At 49.4% G+C, this 18,702-nt stretch overlaps 1 protein-coding gene across 6 annotated transcripts in view; it reads left to right on the top strand.

Annotated features, from left to right (window-relative positions):
• Positions 1-18,702, top strand: part of C25H16orf96 (chromosome 25 C16orf96 homolog) — a 59,339-nt gene that overhangs the window by 7,511 nt on the left and 33,126 nt on the right. For 4 of the 6 annotated variants that reach the window (XM_027528114.1, XM_027528115.1, XM_027528112.1 and 1 more), the window contains exons 2-4: positions 4,484-4,535; positions 4,613-4,744; positions 14,651-16,215. In XM_027528114.1, coding sequence (XP_027383915.1) covers positions 15,793-16,215 — 423 coding nt within the window. In that variant the 5' untranslated portion in view covers positions 4,484-4,535; positions 4,613-4,744; positions 14,651-15,792. The remainder of the gene's footprint in view (positions 1-4,483; positions 4,536-4,612; positions 4,745-14,650; positions 16,216-18,702) is intronic. The other 2 variants (XM_027528116.1, XM_027528117.1) reach the window with 2 other exon arrangements.

Raw genomic sequence — 18,702 nt, 5'->3', positions numbered from 1 at the left:
GTTTTTCCAGTAGTCATGTATGGATGTGAGAGTTGAACTGTGAAGAAAGCTGAGCGCCGACGAATTGATACTTTTGAACTGTGGTGTTGGAGAAGACTCTTGAGAGTCTCTTGGACTGCAAGAGATCCAACCAGTCCATTCTGAAGGAGATCAGCCCTGGGATTTCTTTGGAAGGACTGATGCTAAAGCTGAAACTCCAGTACTTTGGCCATCTCATGCGAAGAGTTGACTCATTGGAAAAGACTCTGATGCTGGGAGGGATTGGGGGCAGGAGGAAAAGGGGACGACAGAGGATGAGATGGCTGGATGGCATCACTGACTCCATGGACGTGAGTTTGAGTGAACTCCGGGAGTTGGTGATGGACAGGGTGCCTGGCGTGCTGCAATTCATGCGGTCGCAAAGAGTTGGACACGACTGAGTGACTGAACTGAACTGAACTGAACTGATATATAGTACTTTGTTTCTGCTAATCCCAACTTCCTAACTTATATTCCCTACTCTCTTTCCCCTTTAGTAACCATGAGCCTATGAGTTTTCTATGTTTATTTTACGTTTAAATTTTTTGTTTATGGCTGTTCCTCATAACTTGCTGGATCTTAGTTCACTGACCAGGGATTTAATACACACCATTGGCAGTGAAAGCACGGAGTCCTAATTCTCTGGACCGCCAAGGAATTCCCAATTTGTGTCATATTTTAGATTCCACATATAAGTAATATCATATGATATTTGTTTTTCTTTTTTAAAAAAATGTTTATTAATTTATTTGGCCAGGTCTTGTGTGGCATATGGGATCTTCGATCTTCATCGTAACATGTAGGATCTAGTTCCCTGACCAGGGATCAAACCCAGGCCCCCTGCATTGGGAGTGGGGAGTCCTAGCCACTGGACCACCAGGGAAGTCCCTGATATTTGTTTTTCTAGCTTACTTAATATGATCATCCCTAGGTCTCTCCATGTTTCTGCAAATGGCATTATTTCATTCCTTTTTATGGCTGGGAAGTTGCAGCGGCTTTATAGAACATAAATACCACTAACAATGAGACTCAACTCCATATGATTTGATTGACTTTTAAAAAAAATTATTCTGATTGTTGTGAGGAGCATGGTTTAGACCGAGAAGCAATTAGGAAGTTGGGAGACCAGCACACATGTAGTTTTTAAAGTCTCTACTAATTATGTTTAAAAGGTAAAAAGAAACAGATGAGATTAACTCTATTTAACCTAATATGCAAAATATTGGGCTTCCCAGGTGGCTCGGTGGTAAAGAATCCGCCTGCCAATGAAGGAGACACAAGAAATTCGATCCCTGGGTCAGGAAGATCCCATGGAGTAGGAGGAAATAGTATTCTTGCCTGGGAAATTCTATGGACAGAGGAGCCTGGTGGGCTACAGTGCATAGGGTTGCAAAGAGTTGGACATGACTGAGCACACACACACAACACAATGCAAAATGTTATTGTTTCAATATTTAATCAACATAAAAAATTATCAGTGAGATATTTTGCATTCTTATTTTTCTCACACCAAGTCTTCAAAATCCAGTGTATTTTATACTTATTTTACACATCTCAGATTGGTTCAGCTGCATCTCATAGGCTCAATAGCCACATGCAGCTTGTAGCTATTGTATGAGATAGTGCAGATATCAAACATTTATTCATTTACTCATTCAACCAAGCAAGATCTTGTTCCAGGCCTGGAAATACACAGAATGGAATAAAGCCCAGTCTCTGTTCTTGAAGTGCACAGTCCAGCTAGGGAGGCTAATATAGTAGTTTGTGTTGAAGACTGCAAGACCAAGTGCTTTGCGAAGTCAGGGAGGAAGCACTCAAATGGAGAAAGCTTCAGAGGAGGTAGACATTGAAGTTGGGATTTGACAGATGTGTGACAGATCCCCAGGTGGAAGAAGTGGGGAAGGGCACTCAGGCAGTGAGAACTGCTCCTGCAAAGTCCCAGAGAAGTGACGCCAAGAATCTCTGGAAAAATGCAAGCAGTTCTTCACAGGATATTAAATGGGAGGGTTCTGGTCAGGAAAGACTGGTCTTCTGGACCCGTCTATGGCAAGTAGCACTGATCCTGTTTGGTGGTAGTGGGGAATGGTGAGGATTTAAAGCTGAGTGATGTGACCAGATGTGTGCTTTGGACAGACCATCTGGCAGTGAGGAAGGGGCAGAGACTGGAGGCAGGAAGACCCATTAGGAAGGGAGAGGGCTCTAGAATGGATCCAGAGGGAAGAATTGTGGAGACTGAGAAGGGTCAGAGAGGAGGGAGGTCAAGGGTGGTCCAGAGCGTCCCGCGCAGTAGAAGAGTACAGGCAAACCTTACTATGCCAGAGGCTGGTGAGGATTTGCTGATGCTCCAGAGTCCACTAAACAGCAGAGGGAGACCTGGGTTTGATCCCTGGGTCGGGAAGATACCCTGGAGAAGGAAATGGCAACCCCTCCAGTATTCTTCCCTGGAGAATTCCATGGACAGAGGAGCCTGGCGGGCTACAATTCATAGCATCACAGAGTCTGACATGACTGAGCAACTAACACTTTCGCTTTCACCTTGAGCACCACTGAAAGCCTAAGTTTATTAAGACGGAACTGGGTTTAAGTCTTGGACTGTACAGCTGTGTGGCCTCATTCAAAGTACTTAATTTTTCCAACCACAGATGGGATTGAATATAAGACCAGCTTCGTGGGGCTGTTGTGAGGATGGACTGGCTTACTGCAGTTAGGCCACTTTGCATGGATCTTGGCACTTACTGACACTCGATACAAATGGAAGTGTTAGTATCTGCTGTCTTTACAATGCCCTGGGCCTCCATTCCTTCATGCACAAAAATGAAATTGGCATTTCCCCCTTGCTATTAAAGGAGTCAAGGAATAAATGAGGCAATTGAATTGTATCTGACTTAAAACTAAAGGCAAATGTTCATCAAAAGATTAAATATAGGGTTACTCGCAATTATGCCCCTAAGAATATACCCAAGAGAAAAGAAAAATACGTCCACACGAAAACCCATACACTAATGTCCATAGCATTTGTTCAAACTTATAGCATGAACGTTCATGTTCACTGTAGGCAAAAGAGTGGAAACAACCCGTCAACTAATAGAGGGTTTCACTGATGGTCCAACAGCTAAGATTCTGTGCTCCCAGTGCAGGGCGCCTGGGTTCAGTCCCTGGTCAGGGAACTAGATCCCACGTGCCTCAACTAAAGAGTTTGCATGGCGCAACTAAGATCCGGTGCAGCCAAATAAATAAATATTTTTTTAAAAAATATACAAAAAGCAATGAGGACAGGATCACTTAAACCAATAAACAGCAAAAAAGCTTTCAGCCAGGAAAAAAATTCAGATACATAGAGAAGTGACAAGATGAGAATCATGAACTCCGATACACTCACCTTGTAGATTTATTCATTATTAACATGTTGCTACATCCGACCATCCCAGGAATTGGCAAGAGCTGTCATTAGCTGTCCTGCAGGATATCTGCCTGTCTCACCCTCTCCTGGGGAGCATTCACTTTCTGCAGACCCCTCCCTCCTCCCTAACACACCCAAATCTACCTCTTCTCCACCTGCCACTGACCACATACCTGAACTTCGAAGCCATCCGCCCTTTTAGTCCTGATTTTACCCTAACTGGGGCAGCTGGGATCCTAAAGGAAATCAGTCCTGAATATTCATCGGAAGGATAATTCTGAAGCTGATACTCCAATACTTTGGCCACTTCATGTGAAGAACTGACTCATTTGAAAAGACCCTGATGCTGGGAAAGATTGAAGGCAGGAGGAGAAGGGGACAACAGAGGATGAGATGGTTGGATGGCATCACCGACTCGATGGACATGAGTTTGAGTAAGCTCCGGCAGTTGGTGATGGACAGGGAAGCCTGGCGTGCTGTAATCCATGGGTTTGCAAAGAGTTGGACACAACTGAGCGACTGAACTGAACTGGGGCAGCTGGAGTGCCTCAGGGCCAGCACACCTTCCGCCACGGGTGCCTTTCAGCCCCTGCCATTAGGTCATCCTGCCTCTAGACGAACCCCTGTAGGCCTTCAACTGGGTGGCCCATGGGATTCCAGATAACTTTCCTCAGCTTCCCAGGTTGTGCAGAAAATACCCCGTAGTGGGGAAAATCAGAGCGCTTCCATCCTCTCTGAACTACTGCCCTCTGCTGGCAAAACGGTGACACACGTGGGGAAGTGGCTTCCTCCCGTGGCCTGTCCTTCCTGACTTTGTTTAGTTCTCTTAGGCCAGAGCTAAAATTGAGCCCGATTCTGACACTGAGACCCAAAGGAAAGGTGAACATCTTAAGTATAGAGCTTGATGCATTTTCACGGACCTCACTCAAGACACAGAGCGTGACCTTTTCTCCCCAGCAGCCTCCCTGTGCCCTCGTCCACTCACTGTCACCCCTCAGGAGGAAGCCTCCAATCCAGCTTCTATGAATAGATTCATGTTGCCTGTTTTTGTATCTTCTGTTACAGGTTGGAGGCAACTGGAGTGAACTGAGTACAGCTGTGTAATCTAACATTCCAGGTAAGGAGGGTTACCTGGAGGGTTCGGCTCGTTGGAGCAGAGCCTGAGACCCTGTGGGTGCCTCTCTCCTCCCACAGTCCTCCGCGTCCTCCTTACCACCCGGCCTCCACCCACCAGGCTGACGCACACTGGCTTGAAAGCCTCAAACACAATCTTGTGATCATTCTGAGAGACACAACTAACAGCACTGAGGACTTCCTTTGCACCAGGTACCACGCTAAGCTCTTTTGGCCACAACACACGGCTTGTGGGATCTTAGTTGCCTGACTAGGGATCGAACCTGGGCCCCCTGCCTTGGAAGATCAGAGTCTTTTTTTTTTTTAAGATGTATTTATTTTTTTGGTAAATTTTTTGGCTGTGGTGGGTCTTCGTGCACAAAATTTCTCCAGTTGTGGGGAATGGGGGCTACTGTTCGTTGTGGTGCTCAGGCTTCTCTTGTCATGGAGCGTGGGCTCTAGGCATGCAGGCTGCAGCTTCCTGGCTCAGGAGCACTGGCTGAGTAGTCGTGGCACACTGGTTTTGTTGCTCCACAGCATGTGGGTTCTTCCCAGACCAGGGATCGAACTGATGTCCCTTGCATTGCAAGGTGGATTCTTAGCCACCAGACCACCAGGGAAGTCCCCAGGCTAAGCTCTTTAGCACATTCCTCCCTCCATACTTGTAAGGATCCTGTGCGAGTTTACCTAAGTTGAGCAGAGAGGTGGTGTACTCGGAGTTTCGGAGCCAGTGGCCGGCGGAGCCAGTGGCCGGCAGAGCCAGCTCCTATGGCTCTAGGCTGATCCCCCAGCACCCTTGCCTCCCTCCACAGGTAACGAGAGCCAGCACGAAGGGGCGAGAGAGGAAGCCGTCAGACGCAGGCCCACGCTTTGCACAGGACAGGAGGGGAACCCGCCACCCCTGCGGGAGCCACACTGTTGGATGATTGATTTGTTTGAATCGTTGCAGGTTCCCAGACCTTTGACACAGATAAGAACAGGGTGCAGCATGATGCACTCCCACAAACCAAACATGCCAATGGGCCCACCTCCCAGCGACCTGACTTGCACTCCCTTCCAAGCACAAGGTCACCCTGGGGTCACCATGCTCCTGATTTGTAGCAGCAAAGATTAGCTTTCTTCCTTTCTGTAGTTTTTATAGAAATGGATTCATGTAGTATGAACTCTTGACTGTGGCTTCTTTGGCTCAGTCTTGCACCCATGAGTCATCCATATTGCTGTACACAGTTGTCGTGTTCATTCTCACAGTCGTGTGATGGTCCATTGTGTGAATAGACCGAAGTTTGTCTGTTTTGCTGCTCATGGGCATCCAGGTAATTCCCAGGTGGGAATTTTTGGCTATTCTCATAGTGCTGTCACAAGCTTTCCAGTGCATGGCATGAGCATAATTCTGTCAGGTGCCCAGTGAAGGGGAGAGGCTGGGTCATAGGGTGCTCCTTTGTTCAGCTTTGTAGATCCTGGCACAAGGTTTCCCAAAGTCCTTCTGCCAACGTACACTCCCCCAGAGCATCAGGGTTCTGCTGGTCATATCCTCGAGAACACTTGGTATTGCCAGACCTTCGAATCTAAATGCTAAAGATCCTAAATGGACACATGAATGATTTCAATGTTAACATCTATTTTGTTACATTTCTGTCATTAGTATGGCCCATGGGAGCTAACAGCTCTTTTTCACATGTCATCCGCTTTGCATCTGTCATCCAGTTTAGCAAGCACCCACCTGTCTACTCTGGTAGTGGGTGTGTGTGTGTGCTCAGTCGTGTCCCACTCTTTGCCACCCCATGGACTGTATCCCATCAGGCTCCTCTGCCCATGGAACTTCCCAGACAAGAATATGGAGCAAATTGCCATTTCCTCCTCCAGGGGATCTTCCCGACCCAGGGATCGAACCCACATCTCTTATGTCTCTTGAACTGGCAGGCAAACTCTTTACCACTAGCGCTCTGGGCCTCAGTTTCTTTATCTGTCGAATAGCTAGCTGGCCATTTGTTGAAAACCATGCTAGGCATTTAATAAATACCATTTGATTCCTTTAGTAACCCTTCTTTTATATTGCTGTTCCACTGCCCAGCCCCAACCCCATCCACTGGACGGATGAGGAAACCAAGGCTCAAACCCAGGGGGAAGTTAAAGGCTTACCCAAGTTCACCCGGCCATCTGACTCCCTGATTCATCCCCTGTGCTGATCCCAGGCTAAGACACAGAGAACAGGCCCTGGTGCAAGGAAGTGACTGCTCATTTTTATGACCAGGGAAGCTCACAGGGCAGATCTCGAGTTCAGTCCTCTGATTGCCAACCTTCTGATCCAGTGGCTCCTCTATCACACTGTGTCCCAGTCCCTCTCCTCAAAGGTTTGGTCTCTGGCAATGCAGAGAGTTGGGAGAGCAAGAATAGAAGCCTTAAGAAGATAACAGCAAATTACTGATGCTTGATTAAAGGGGACAAGAGCTGGTTTTACTAGAAGGAAGAAATGGCAACCCACTCCAGTACTCTTGCCTGGAGAATCCCATGGATGGAGGAGCCTGGTAGGCTACAGACTAAGGGGTCTCGAAGAGTCAGACACGACTGAGCAACTTCAGTTTCAGTTTCTTTTCCAGTGTTTGGAGTCCGCCTGCCAATGCAGGGGACAAAGGTTTGATCCCTGGCCCAGGAAGATCCCACAGGCTGCCGAGCAACTAAGCCATGCACCACAACTACTGAGCCCTTGCACCGGAACTAGAGAGTCTGTGGTGCTGGAAAGATCCCGCGTGACACAACAAACAGCTAAAGTCCCCCAACTAAGACCCACTGAGCCAAATAAATAAAAATATTATAAAAGAAGACATACAGATGGCTAACAACATGCATGTGGAAAGATGCTCAACATCCCTAATTGTTGTTGTTCAGTAGCCAAGTCCTGTCTGACTCTCTCAGACCCCATGAATAGCAGCACTGCCAGGCTTCTCTGTCCTTCACTGTCTCCCTGAGTTTGCTCATTAGGGAAATACAAAGTCAAAACTGCGATGAGATATTACCTCTCATGTATCGGCTGGGCTTCCCAGGTGGCTCTAGTGGTAAAGAACCCGCCTGCCAATGCAGGAGACACAGGAGATGCACTTTCGATCCCTGGGTTGGGAACATGCCCTGGAGGGAAAGCATGACAACCCACTCCAGTATTCCTGCCTAGAGAACCCCATGGAGAGAGGAGCCTGGCAGGCTGCAGTCCATGGGGTCGCAAAGAGTCGGGGATGACTGAAGCGACTCAGCAGCAGCAGCACTAGAATGGTTATAATCAGAAAAGCAGAAAATGGCACGTTGTGGTGTGGATGCAGAGAAATCAGAACCTTTGTGTATTTCTGCTGGGGATGTAAGATGATGCACCACAGTATGGCAGTTCCTCAAAAAATTAGCCGTGCAATTACTATATGACTCAGCACCTCCATTTTTGGGTATATACCCAGGAGAAGTGAAAGCAGAAACTTAAACAGGTATTTCAAATACACCGATGGTCACAGAAGCATTAATCACTATAGCCAAAATATGAAAACAGCCCAAGTGTCTGTTGTCCATCAGGGGATGGGTGGATAAGCAATGTGTGGCTTACATATACGGTGGAATATTATTCAGCCTTAAGAAGGAAGGAGGGTGTTCCCTGGTGGCTCCGTGGTAAAGAATCCACCTGCCAATGCAGGAAATACAGGTTCGATCCCTGATCCAAGAAGACCCCAAATGCCACAGAGCAACTCAGCCTGTGCACCACAACTATCGAGCCCGTGTTCTAGAGCCCTCGAGCCACAACTTCTGGGCCCACGTGCCTCAACTGCTGAAGCCCGCGGGTCCCAGAGCCCGTGCTCCACAACAAGAGAAGCCACCCCAGTGAGAAGCCCGCATCCCATGGCGACAGGGAGCCGCCCCTGCTCGCCACAGCTAGAGCAAAGCTTGTGAAGCAACACAGACCCAGCACAGCCAGAAATTCATTCATTCATTAATTTTTTAAAAAGAAGGAAGGAAATTCTGACACATGCTACCCGTCTGGATAAACCTTGAGGACTTTATTATGCTCAGTGAAATAAGCCAGTGACAAAAGAACAGATACTGTATGAAGTACCTCGATTGCTCAGACTGACAGATACAGCAAGTAAAAGGGTAGTTGCCAGGGCCTTGAGAAGAAAAGATGAGGAGTTACTTGATTGTTTACTGGGGGTAGAGTTACATTTGGGAGGACGAGAAAAGTTCTAGAGACTGATGTTGGAAACGATGGTCACACGACAGTGTGAAGGTACTTAATGCCACTGAAAGTGAAAGTCGTTCAGTCGTGTCGAACTCTTTGCGACCCCATGGACGATACAGTCCGTGGAATTCTCCAGGCAAGAATACTGGAGCGCATAGCCGCTCCCTTCTCCAGGGGATCTTCCCAACCCAGGGATTGAACCCAGGTCTCCCACATTGCAGGGGGATTCTTTACCAGCTGAGCCACCAGGGAACTGTGTACTTAAAATGCTAAGTTTAATGTTATGTGTATTTTATCACAATTGAAAAAAAAAGAAAAAATTAATGTGCTGTAATCAGAGAACAGAGAGAGCTGCTATGTGTGGAGGCCAAAGAGGTAAGCGTAGGGAGAACTCCCTGGTGGTTTAGTGATTAGGACTAACCACGCTTCTACTGCAGGGGGTACAGGTTCGATCCCTGGTCGGGGGACTAAGATCCCTCATGCCACGTGGTGTGGCAAAAAAGAAAAGAGCCTTGAATCCAGCCTTGAACCCTGTGGACCAGTGGTCCCCAACCTTTTTAGCACCAGGGACCAGTTTCATGGAAGACAACATTTCCATGGACGGGGTAGTAGGTCAGGGATGGTTTGGGGCTAATTCAAGCATTACATTTATTTTACACTTTATTTCTGTCATTATTACTTCAGCTCCACCTCAGATCATCAGGCATGGGATCCTGGAGGTCGAGGGGACTGTGTCAAGTGCTTTGGTCTTTGTCCTAAGCACAGGACTGCAGGGCTGGCCACGGACAAGGAGGGAAGTGGATGGAACTGGGAGATATTGAGGAAGGAACGTCAGCAGGGCTTGATGAAGGGTGTGAGCTGGATGGTTGGCAGGGTGCAGGGAGGGGATTGCATCTGGAAGGCCTCTGGGCTCCTCCTTCACATCCTGGGAAGCCTCTCTACGGTATTGCTAAGAGAGCTGGACTGTGCCTTGTCCAAGCCCCAGTGCACAAATGTGCACTCATATTTTACCTCCCCCAGGCAGATATGTGGACCCTGCAGCCCCTGTTCCCCGCTCGACACGCTTTTCTGCATCAGGGCATCCTGAGACCCAGCAAGTGCAGGCTCGGATCGGCTGTGGCCTCCCCTGGACACCCAGCTGCCCCTCACCACCAGGTTCCACTTGTAGTTTCCTTATGTTCAGCCAGCCTCACAAATGAGCACTTCAGACCAGTTGGAGGTTCTTAGTTGCAAGCAACAGAAACTGACTCACATTACGTAAGCAGAAAAAGGTTTGATTGGAAGGTCACGGTCACTTATGAACCTATGTTCCTGGCTGGGAACCCAGCTTGAATGAGAACCAGGAAGCTGGGCCTGGCCAAGATGCCACCCCAGACAGCCTGGCGAGGAAGCTCAGCCTGCCATTACCCGGTGACCCAGCCACTGGACCTTCACCTACAGTGCAGTGTCCCTGAACAGAATCCCTTTCCCTGTCCATTGGCCCTTCATCCTGATGAGACGAGGAGGAGATGAAAAAGCTGAGGCTCAGGGAGGTGAGTGGCCTCCCAGCGTGGTTAGGAGGGGCAGAGTCACTGCAATCCCACAGACCATCCCAGATCAGTGCTTAGCCCACAGCTTCCTGTGGGTTAGGCCGGAGCCGATTTACATTGAAAGAGGTTTTTTAAAACATTGGGATCGTGGACTTCCCTGGTGGTCCAGTGGGAAAGAATCTGCCTGCCAATGCAGGGGACATGGGTTCAATCCCTGGTCCAGGAAGATTCCACATGCTGAGGGGCAACTAAGCCCATGTACCGCAACTACTGAAGCCCACAGCACCTGGAGCCTGTGCTCCACAGGCAGTGAGAAGCCAGGGCATAGCAACTAGAGAAAGCCTGCGGGCAGCAATGAACACCCAGTGCAGCAAAAAATTTTAAAAATAAGTAAATATTAAATGAAACATTGGTCTCAAAATTCAGAACCAGAGACAGCAGTTGCCTTGTTGATTTCTCCCATCTAACTACAAAATAAACCTCGGTGGGTGGAGTGGAATCTCCAGAGCTTTTTTTTTTCTTTTGCTGCACCCTGCGACTTGCAGGATCTCAGTTTTTTTACCAGGGGCTGAACCTGGGCCATGGCAGTGAAAGCCCTGAATCCTAATCACTAGGCCACCAGGAAAGTCCCAGACCTTCAGCTTCTGAGTAGGGGGCAGCTCGCCTGCACCTGTCCTGAGATCCCCCACCTTCCCCCCACCCCTAATAAGCAGAATGTCCAGATACCCGGCAGCCAGAAAGTGCAGACGTTCATCACAAGCTCTAATCCTCCACCAGTGACCCAAGTCTTTCCTCCTTTGGGTTCTTTCCAGAGCAAGAGAAGAAAGGAACACTATAGATAAGACTAGTTACCATTCTTATCTGTTTATCCAGTGAGAAAAATGGTTTGTCTGGGCAAAGCAGAAGAACGAAACTTTACAGAACTGATTTAATCATTGACCTCAATTTATTTGGGAGGAAAAAAATGTTCCTGTTTGATTCCCATCATATTGATTGGCTTCTGGCTCTGACCAGCCACTCAGAGAACGTCTCAGTGAGAAGTCTTTACCAAAATTGTCTGAGTTAGGGTTCTGCCACCAAAATGGAGTGGTGCCAGCTCACAGCGGCTATCTGCTGATCTAAGGGTAGTGTCCCTCTCGGGTAGGGTCCCTGGGGACAGCAGACCCTCCAGGAAGCTGAGAGCACCCTGTGAAGTGGCCTCTTCCCCACCAGCAGCCATGTCTTTGAGTCTTTCATTTTTAAAACAAATGTTACATTTTCAGACCAAAAATGACACGATTTTTAAAACATTTTATTGATGTATAGTTGATCTACAATGTTGTGCTGATTTCTGCAGTACAGCAAAGTGATTCGGTTATACATGTGCACAGTGTTCTTTTTCGTATTCTTTTCCATTCTGGTTTATCACAGGATGTCGAGTATAGTTCCCTGTGCTCTACAGTAGGACTTGTTTATCCGTCCTACATAGAGCAGTTTGCATCTGCTAATCCCAAACGCCCAGTCCTTCCCTCCGCCACCACCCTCTTCGAAAACCACCAGTCTGTTCCCTATGTCTGTGAGTCTGTCTGTTTTGTCAGTAAGTTCAATTGTGTCGTATTTTAGATTCTACGTATGAATGATATCATATGGTATTTAACTTATTTCACTTAGTAATCTCTAGATCCATCCATGTTGTTACAAATGGCATTATTTCATTCTTTCGGGGCTGAGTAATATTCCATTGTATATATGTACCTCAGCCTGTTCATCCATGCATCTTTCAGTGGATATTTAGGCTGTTTCTGTGTCTTGACTGTTGTGAATAGTGTTGCTATGAACATAGGGGTGCATGTATCTTTTCAGATTATAGTTTTGTCCAGATATATGCCCAGGAGCGGAATTGCTAGATCATTTGGCAACTTTATTTTTCATTTTTTGAGGAACCTCCGCACTGTTTGCCAAGTGGCTGTATCAGCTTACATTCCCACCAGCAGTGTATGAGAGTTCTATTTTCTCCACACCCTCTTCATTTATTATTTGTAGACTTTTTGACGTTAGCCATTTTGTCCAGTGTGGTACCTCATTGTGGTTTTAATTTAGAATTCTCTAATAATTAGCAATGTTGAGCATCTTTTCATTGTGCCTAGTGGACATTTGTACGTCTTCTTTGGAAAAATGTCTATTTAGGTATTCTGCCCATTTTTCACTTGGGTTGGTTTTTTGTTCTTGAGTTGTGTAAGCTGTTTGTATGTTTTGGAAATTAAGACATTGTCGGTTGCATCATTTTCAAATATTTTCTCCCAGTCCATAGGTTGTCTTTTCCTTTTGTTTATGGTTTCCTTTACTGTGCAAAAGTTTGTAAGTTTGATTAGGTCCCATTTGTATATTTTTGTTTTTATTTCTATTGCTTTGGGAGACTGACCTAAGAAAACATCGCTGTGATTTATGTCAGAGAATGTTTTGCCCATGTTCTCTTCTAGGAATTTTATGGTGAATGACATGATTTTTATTTTATTGTCAATATTCATTATTTATTTGGCTGTGCCAGGTCTTAGTTGCAGCAGGATCTTTGATCTCCGTTGTGGCTTGCAGGGTCTTTAGTTGTAGTACAGGAGTTTTAGTTATGGCAGGTGAACTCTCAGGTGGGCTTGTCTGAATAATTTCACGGGCTGGTAGGGAATTGAGGACCCTCAGGTTGAGGGTGGGCTGGAGTGCAGCTGGTCTGACTCAAGGGGGATCTATCACGGTGAGGGGGTGCTTTCCTGCTGAGTGGAGATATGTCTGATGAGAGCAGGGGAAACCAAGGGAGCCTGTGAGACCAAGGATGTCAAGGTAAGTAGCACCTGAACTGTTAGTCTACGGGGAGTTCCCTGGTGGTCCAGCGGTTAGGATTCGGTGCTTTCACTGCCATGGCCCAGGTTCAATCCCTGGTTGGAGGACTGAGATCCCATCAGCTGCACACATGGCCAAAATAAATAGAAATCTTGGTCTAACCTCACAGTGGGGACCCCTGGGGCATCTCACAGGAGGGCTAAGGCAGAAGGACTTGTTCTGGGACTCAGCCCTTGTGGGGCGATGTGGGGAGTGTTGTGATGCGGTTGGAGTGGGCTGGTGTGGTTGGGAAGCAGGAGTTCTGTGACTGGTGTTCTAACCAGTCTTACTGTGAAGGCTAGAGGGACAAAGCCAGTCTAACGGTCTAACTGGTCGAGAAGTAGCCACTCAGCTCAGTCAGGACAGGGGCCGTGTGGTTGTTACTGAGCCCAAGGTCTTTCTGCTCAGTAAATCGGGAGCTGAGTTGTTGGAACAAGGAATGATGACTTAAATTGGAAACCTAGCAGACAGAGGGCCTTCCCAGGTGGTGCCAGTGCTATAGAACCTGCCTGCCAATGCAGGAGACATAAGAGACGCAGGTTTGATCCCTGGGTCGTGAAGATGCTGGAGGAGGGCATGGCAACCCACTCCAGTGTTCTTGCCTTAGAGAATCCCATGGACAGAGGAGCCTGATGGGCTATAGCCCATAGGGTTGCAAAGCATTGGACACAACTGAGCGAATGAGCACATGCAGCAGACTGAGAAGATGGCAGACTGGTGTCTCAAAAACACCATCTTCCCTCAGTGGAAATCCAGCTCCTGTTTATACAGGAGGGGGTGGGGCCCACTGTGGCACCGACCAGTGGCTGAGCAGGACCACTAATGGCTGCTGGTGGACAGTCGCTCAATATCGGGTAGCTTACTTGGGGGAGGGGCCCGCTGCAGCACCAACCAATGGCTGAGCAGGGCTGCTGGGGTGGCTCAAGCCTGGTGGGTATTACACCCTGAGCAGAAAGGTGCTGCACCAAAAAGAGGCCAGGTCTGAAGAAGTAGCAGCCAGATATCGTGGTGGCCACTCGGAGGCAGCTGAACCCACCATTACTGGGACCTCCGTCTGAGGTGGCAGGCGCCATGGGCTCAGCCCGATGCTGGCTTCAAGGGTCACTGATGAGGTGGCCTGGGAGCTGGAGTCCCCAGAGTGCAGCTCCTGCCTGCCTGTTTATGCAGTGGGTGGAGGGGGGGAAGGTCCGGTGGGCTGGGCGAGGCCGGCCCTGTGAGGAGAGGTTCAGTGGAGCGGCCCCTGGCTTAAGGGCGTGTGGCCCCTGCCATAGAGGGAGGAGGCCTCCCTCGGGTTGGGACCGGGAGGCCGCTGTTACACATGGTCATGTTTGTAGTTTGGACGACTTTCTGTTCTTGGCTGAGTTCAGGCATGACCGGGACTGGTCTTGTTAGGTCTTGAGCTCATCACGGGGCACAGCAGCCTTGTCAGTCAGGGCTCCTGGGAAGTTATCATCACAGGAGTGAACTCCCGCCTAGCAGGGCCAGTTCCCCGTCCAAGCTGCCTCTCTCCTCTTTTGCACCCCCTTGTAGCTGAGGGTGGCTGAAGTCAACCCCAGGATGCTCATCTCAGTACCTAGAGAGAAGCGTGCGGGGCAGGAGGTCATTAGCTGGACTGTGTGTGGTTAGACCTCCTGCTTTTGTACACATGAGCTGTCCAGTCCTCTCACTGAGCAGGCCCTGCACTTCAGGCTTTGGACAGCGGACATCACCCGCCACAACGCAAGTGGTTGTCAGAAACAAAATGGGCTGTTGGTTCTAGTACCAGATCCTGAAGATAGAGACCTTGATTGCCAAACCCAGACCATGAAAACCACCCCAGAGTGAGGCTGGTCTTTCCCTAGAGACTCTATTGACTTTTTTGGAGGCCCATCATGAACTGCATACTTGATCGATGGTTTATGTGAAATTTACACTGATGCTACAAAAAGTGTCTGCTCCAACATGAATTCTCTTCAGTTACACAAGGAGAAATTCAGGGCTTGCTTCGGTATCTGCTAGTGAACTGACATTTACTCAGTTTGTTGGGCTCCCAGAGCAGGAACCTAGGGTTTCCTAACTCCAAGGAGGAGTCCTGATTCTAGAGGCTTCCGAGAAGTGAGTTGCTTCTCTCTCACCCCTCTGCCTGCTTCCCAGAAGGGGTCATCGGCTCTTACATAACTGAAGGACTTGAATTAAGTCAGCCTGGGGACTTCCCTGGAGGTCCAGTGGTTAAGAATCTGCCTCCCAAAGCAGGGGACACAGGTTCCATCCCGGGTCAGGGAACCGAGATCCCACATGTCACAAGGGCAACTAAGCCTGCCCGCTACAACTACCAAACCTCCGTATCTCAACTGGAGAGAAGCCCCAAGCGACTCAGCATGCACAGCGTATTTATAAAAGACGGCCCATGGGTCTGTCGGAACATTCCTCAGTGACTAACTGAGCAGCTACTCTGCCCACCCTAGGCTCTCGGAAGCTCACCCATTCGCCCACATTCTCTGGTGTCCTAGCAACTGGAAAGTGATCTGAGCTCCAACCAGGGCAGAAGCCATTCTCTCCCTGACCACTGTGACTTGCAGGCTCCCCAGGAGCCTGAGTACCTGTCCGTGCCACCCAAGGGCCCACTGAAAGCCACCATTTGTCCCCACGCATGCCCAGAAGGCCGGCTGGGGCCAGCCCATGACCCTAGCAAAATGAGCTTCTCACTCAAGTTCTCGGAGCTGGTCAACATCGCCATCCCACAGTGCGGGGTGGTGAACTTCAAGGCCCTGCACTTCCTGCTCCACGGCATCCTGGAGCACATCCACATGGCGGAGCTCGAGAAGGACCTCTCAGGGGATGAGGACTTCCTCCAAGCCTCTGTGTCAGTCACATTCCCGTCACGGGAAGGGGACGCCCAACCCACCCTCAGCCCCCTGAAGAGGCTCGGCAACATCTTCGACCACCTGGTGAGCCGCGTGGACATGCTGGAGAGCCAGCTGGCTGCGCTGAGGGACATGCCGTCCACCGCCCAGCTGGTGGAGAGCAGCCAGGGCACCAGGCAGCCCGCCCAGGAGCTGTGGAACCTGATCAGGCTCCGGAAGAAGGTGGAGGGCAACGAGGAGGCTGTGGCCAAGGTAAGCCACCCAGCCTCCAGACACGGCCCTTCACCTTGACTCTCCTGCCCGGTGTTCAGCCCTACCCGCCCCCCATCACCCCCGATGAGAGGCCCTTCCCTTAAACGGGGAGGGATTTAGCTTTGGTCTCAGGTGGAACCTTGAGTTTGCAACCTGAGTGGCCAGGTTTGCATCCTTCATCAGTGTAGAGGTAAGAAGGCCACAGTGTCTGGAGGGGGCGCATACACAGAGACAGAAAGCTGATGAGTGGCTGCCAGGGGCTGGAGGGAGCAGGGGTGGGAGGAACTGCCTAGTGGTTACGGGGTTTCCTTTTGGGGGTGATAATGAGGTTTTGGAACCACATAGAGCTGGCGTTTGTACTGTATTGTGAATGCCCTAAATGCATTCACTGAACCATACACTTTGAAATGGTATGTTATGTGAATCTCACATCAGTGGAAAAAAAATAATAATCGAAGACCTATAAGATCTGCAGGTGAAGAAACTAAAGTGTTAGTTGCTCAGTCATATCTGACTCTTTGCGACCCCATGGACTGTAGCCCCCAGGCTCCTCTGTCCACAGGATTTTCCAGGCAAGAATACTGGAGTGGGTTGCCATTTCCTTCTCTGGGGATCTTCCCAACCCAGGGATCAAACCCTGGTCTCCTGAATCACTGGCGGATTCTTTACCATCTGAGCCCCCTGGGAAGCATAGGACCTACAGGCGAGGAAACTGATAGCCAGAAACGTTCATGGATTGGCTGAGGGTGCAGAGCCCGTGACGGTGGAACAGGCAGTGAGCCGAGGCCTCCTGTTTCAGGACCCACCTTGGACCACTCGCTCGCCTGCCCCCCACGCCGCACAGTTATACATCTGGAGCTGTAGCCTCAGGGAAGAGTTGGATCTTGGGGAATAAATACCCTGGCTCCTCTCTCCTGCCTTCCTCCCATGGCCACACAGCAGGGCCAGAAGTCAGAGCACCCCGGGGTGTGGAGGGCACAGCTTGCTGGCAGCTCCTGGGGGCACTGAGTGGGGGCAGAGGATGGGTGTGCGGGGGTGCCAGAGGACATCCATCACACGGAGGGACCATTTCACGACGTCTTAGGTTAACTCTCTTGTGTTTAAATTTATTTTTATTTTTAAAATATTTTTATTTGTTTGGCAGCTCGGGTCTTAGTTGCGGCATGTGGGATCTAGTCCCCTGTAACCCAGAGATGGAACCTGGGCCCCCTGCATAGGGAGCATGGAGTCTTAGCCACTGGACCACCAGGAAACTCCCCAACACTCTTCTATTTTAAATTGAGGTGCAAGTCACGTAGCATAAAGCGAACAACCGCGTGGCATTTTGGCTCATTGATGATGTAATATGAGCACCACCCCCGCCCCCTTCTAAACTGTTTCCGTGGCTCCAAAAGGAACCCTGTGTCCATGTCTCTTCCCCATCCCCCTACAAGACCCACCTGCTCTCTGGCTCTGAAGATTTACCAGATCTGGGCATTTTGCATAAATGGAATTGTGCAATATGTGGCCTTTTGTGTCTGGCTTCTCTCTCTGAGCACCAGATTTCCCAGGTTCACCCACATTGTAGCCTGGGTCTGTGCTTCACCCCCTTTTATGGCTAAATAGTATTTTGTTGTAGGGACAGACAACATCGGGTTTAACCACTCAGCTGTTGACGGGCATTTGGGTTGAGACTCTTTCTAAACAAAGGAGTGTATACTTTGAAGGACGCAGGGGTTTCTCAGCAGCAGCAAAAAAGGAAGAAAGTAGGTGGGCGGGCCTGATAGGGTGAAAGCCTTCACTTCAACCTACATCTTGAATATGGCTTTAACACGTCTCAGCTTCCAGCCACCAGTCTCCAGGTTTTCTGATTATAATTTTTAGGTAAGAGAATGAGACAGCATACCTGGGGTCAGACGTCCACTCCTAGCCGGACAGGCAGGGTGGTGCCTAAGAATTAGAGCCCCCCGGGGCCTGTTCCCGCTGCCTCGACTAGCAGGCACCCCAGACGGTATCCACACACAGGGGCCACCAGGCTTTACGTTTAAGCTGAGAAAGGTGGGAGCCCCGGTGCCAGGGTTTTGTAGAGATATCAGACAAGCCTAACTCCCTTCCTAGAACCCAGAGTCGCTGGGCCACAAGGAGGACAGGCCAGAGTTCACCAGTCTGACTTTTCTGGGTCTCATGCCCCTTCTCCTCATTTCCCTTTCGCCCTAGCTCCCCGACTGGGCCCATCCCCGGGGGAGTGATCTTGAGAATAAGAGCTCACTGCGTACCAGGTGAGCCAGGCGCTACATCTGTTCCTCCGTCAGTCTTCTTAGCGACTCTTAAGAGGCAGGTGCTGTCATTATCCTGAGCTTACACATGAGGAAACGGAGGTGCAGAGAGGTCAGGGTTACAAAACGGGGAGCCAGACTCAGCCTGTGCTGAGTGGGCAAGCGGAAGGCATAGGAATGTGGACGCTGAGATGCCCTGCCACTTATCACCCGGAAGGGTGAGGGGCGTCCG

The sequence above is a fragment of the Bos indicus x Bos taurus genome, chromosome 25, assembly GCF_003369695.1.
Source record: "Bos indicus x Bos taurus breed Angus x Brahman F1 hybrid chromosome 25, Bos_hybrid_MaternalHap_v2.0, whole genome shotgun sequence".
Taxonomy (NCBI): Eukaryota; Metazoa; Chordata; class Mammalia; order Artiodactyla; family Bovidae; genus Bos; species Bos indicus x Bos taurus.
The sequence above is the reverse complement of the archived record's forward strand: the minus strand, read 5'-3'. Positions and strand labels throughout refer to the sequence as shown.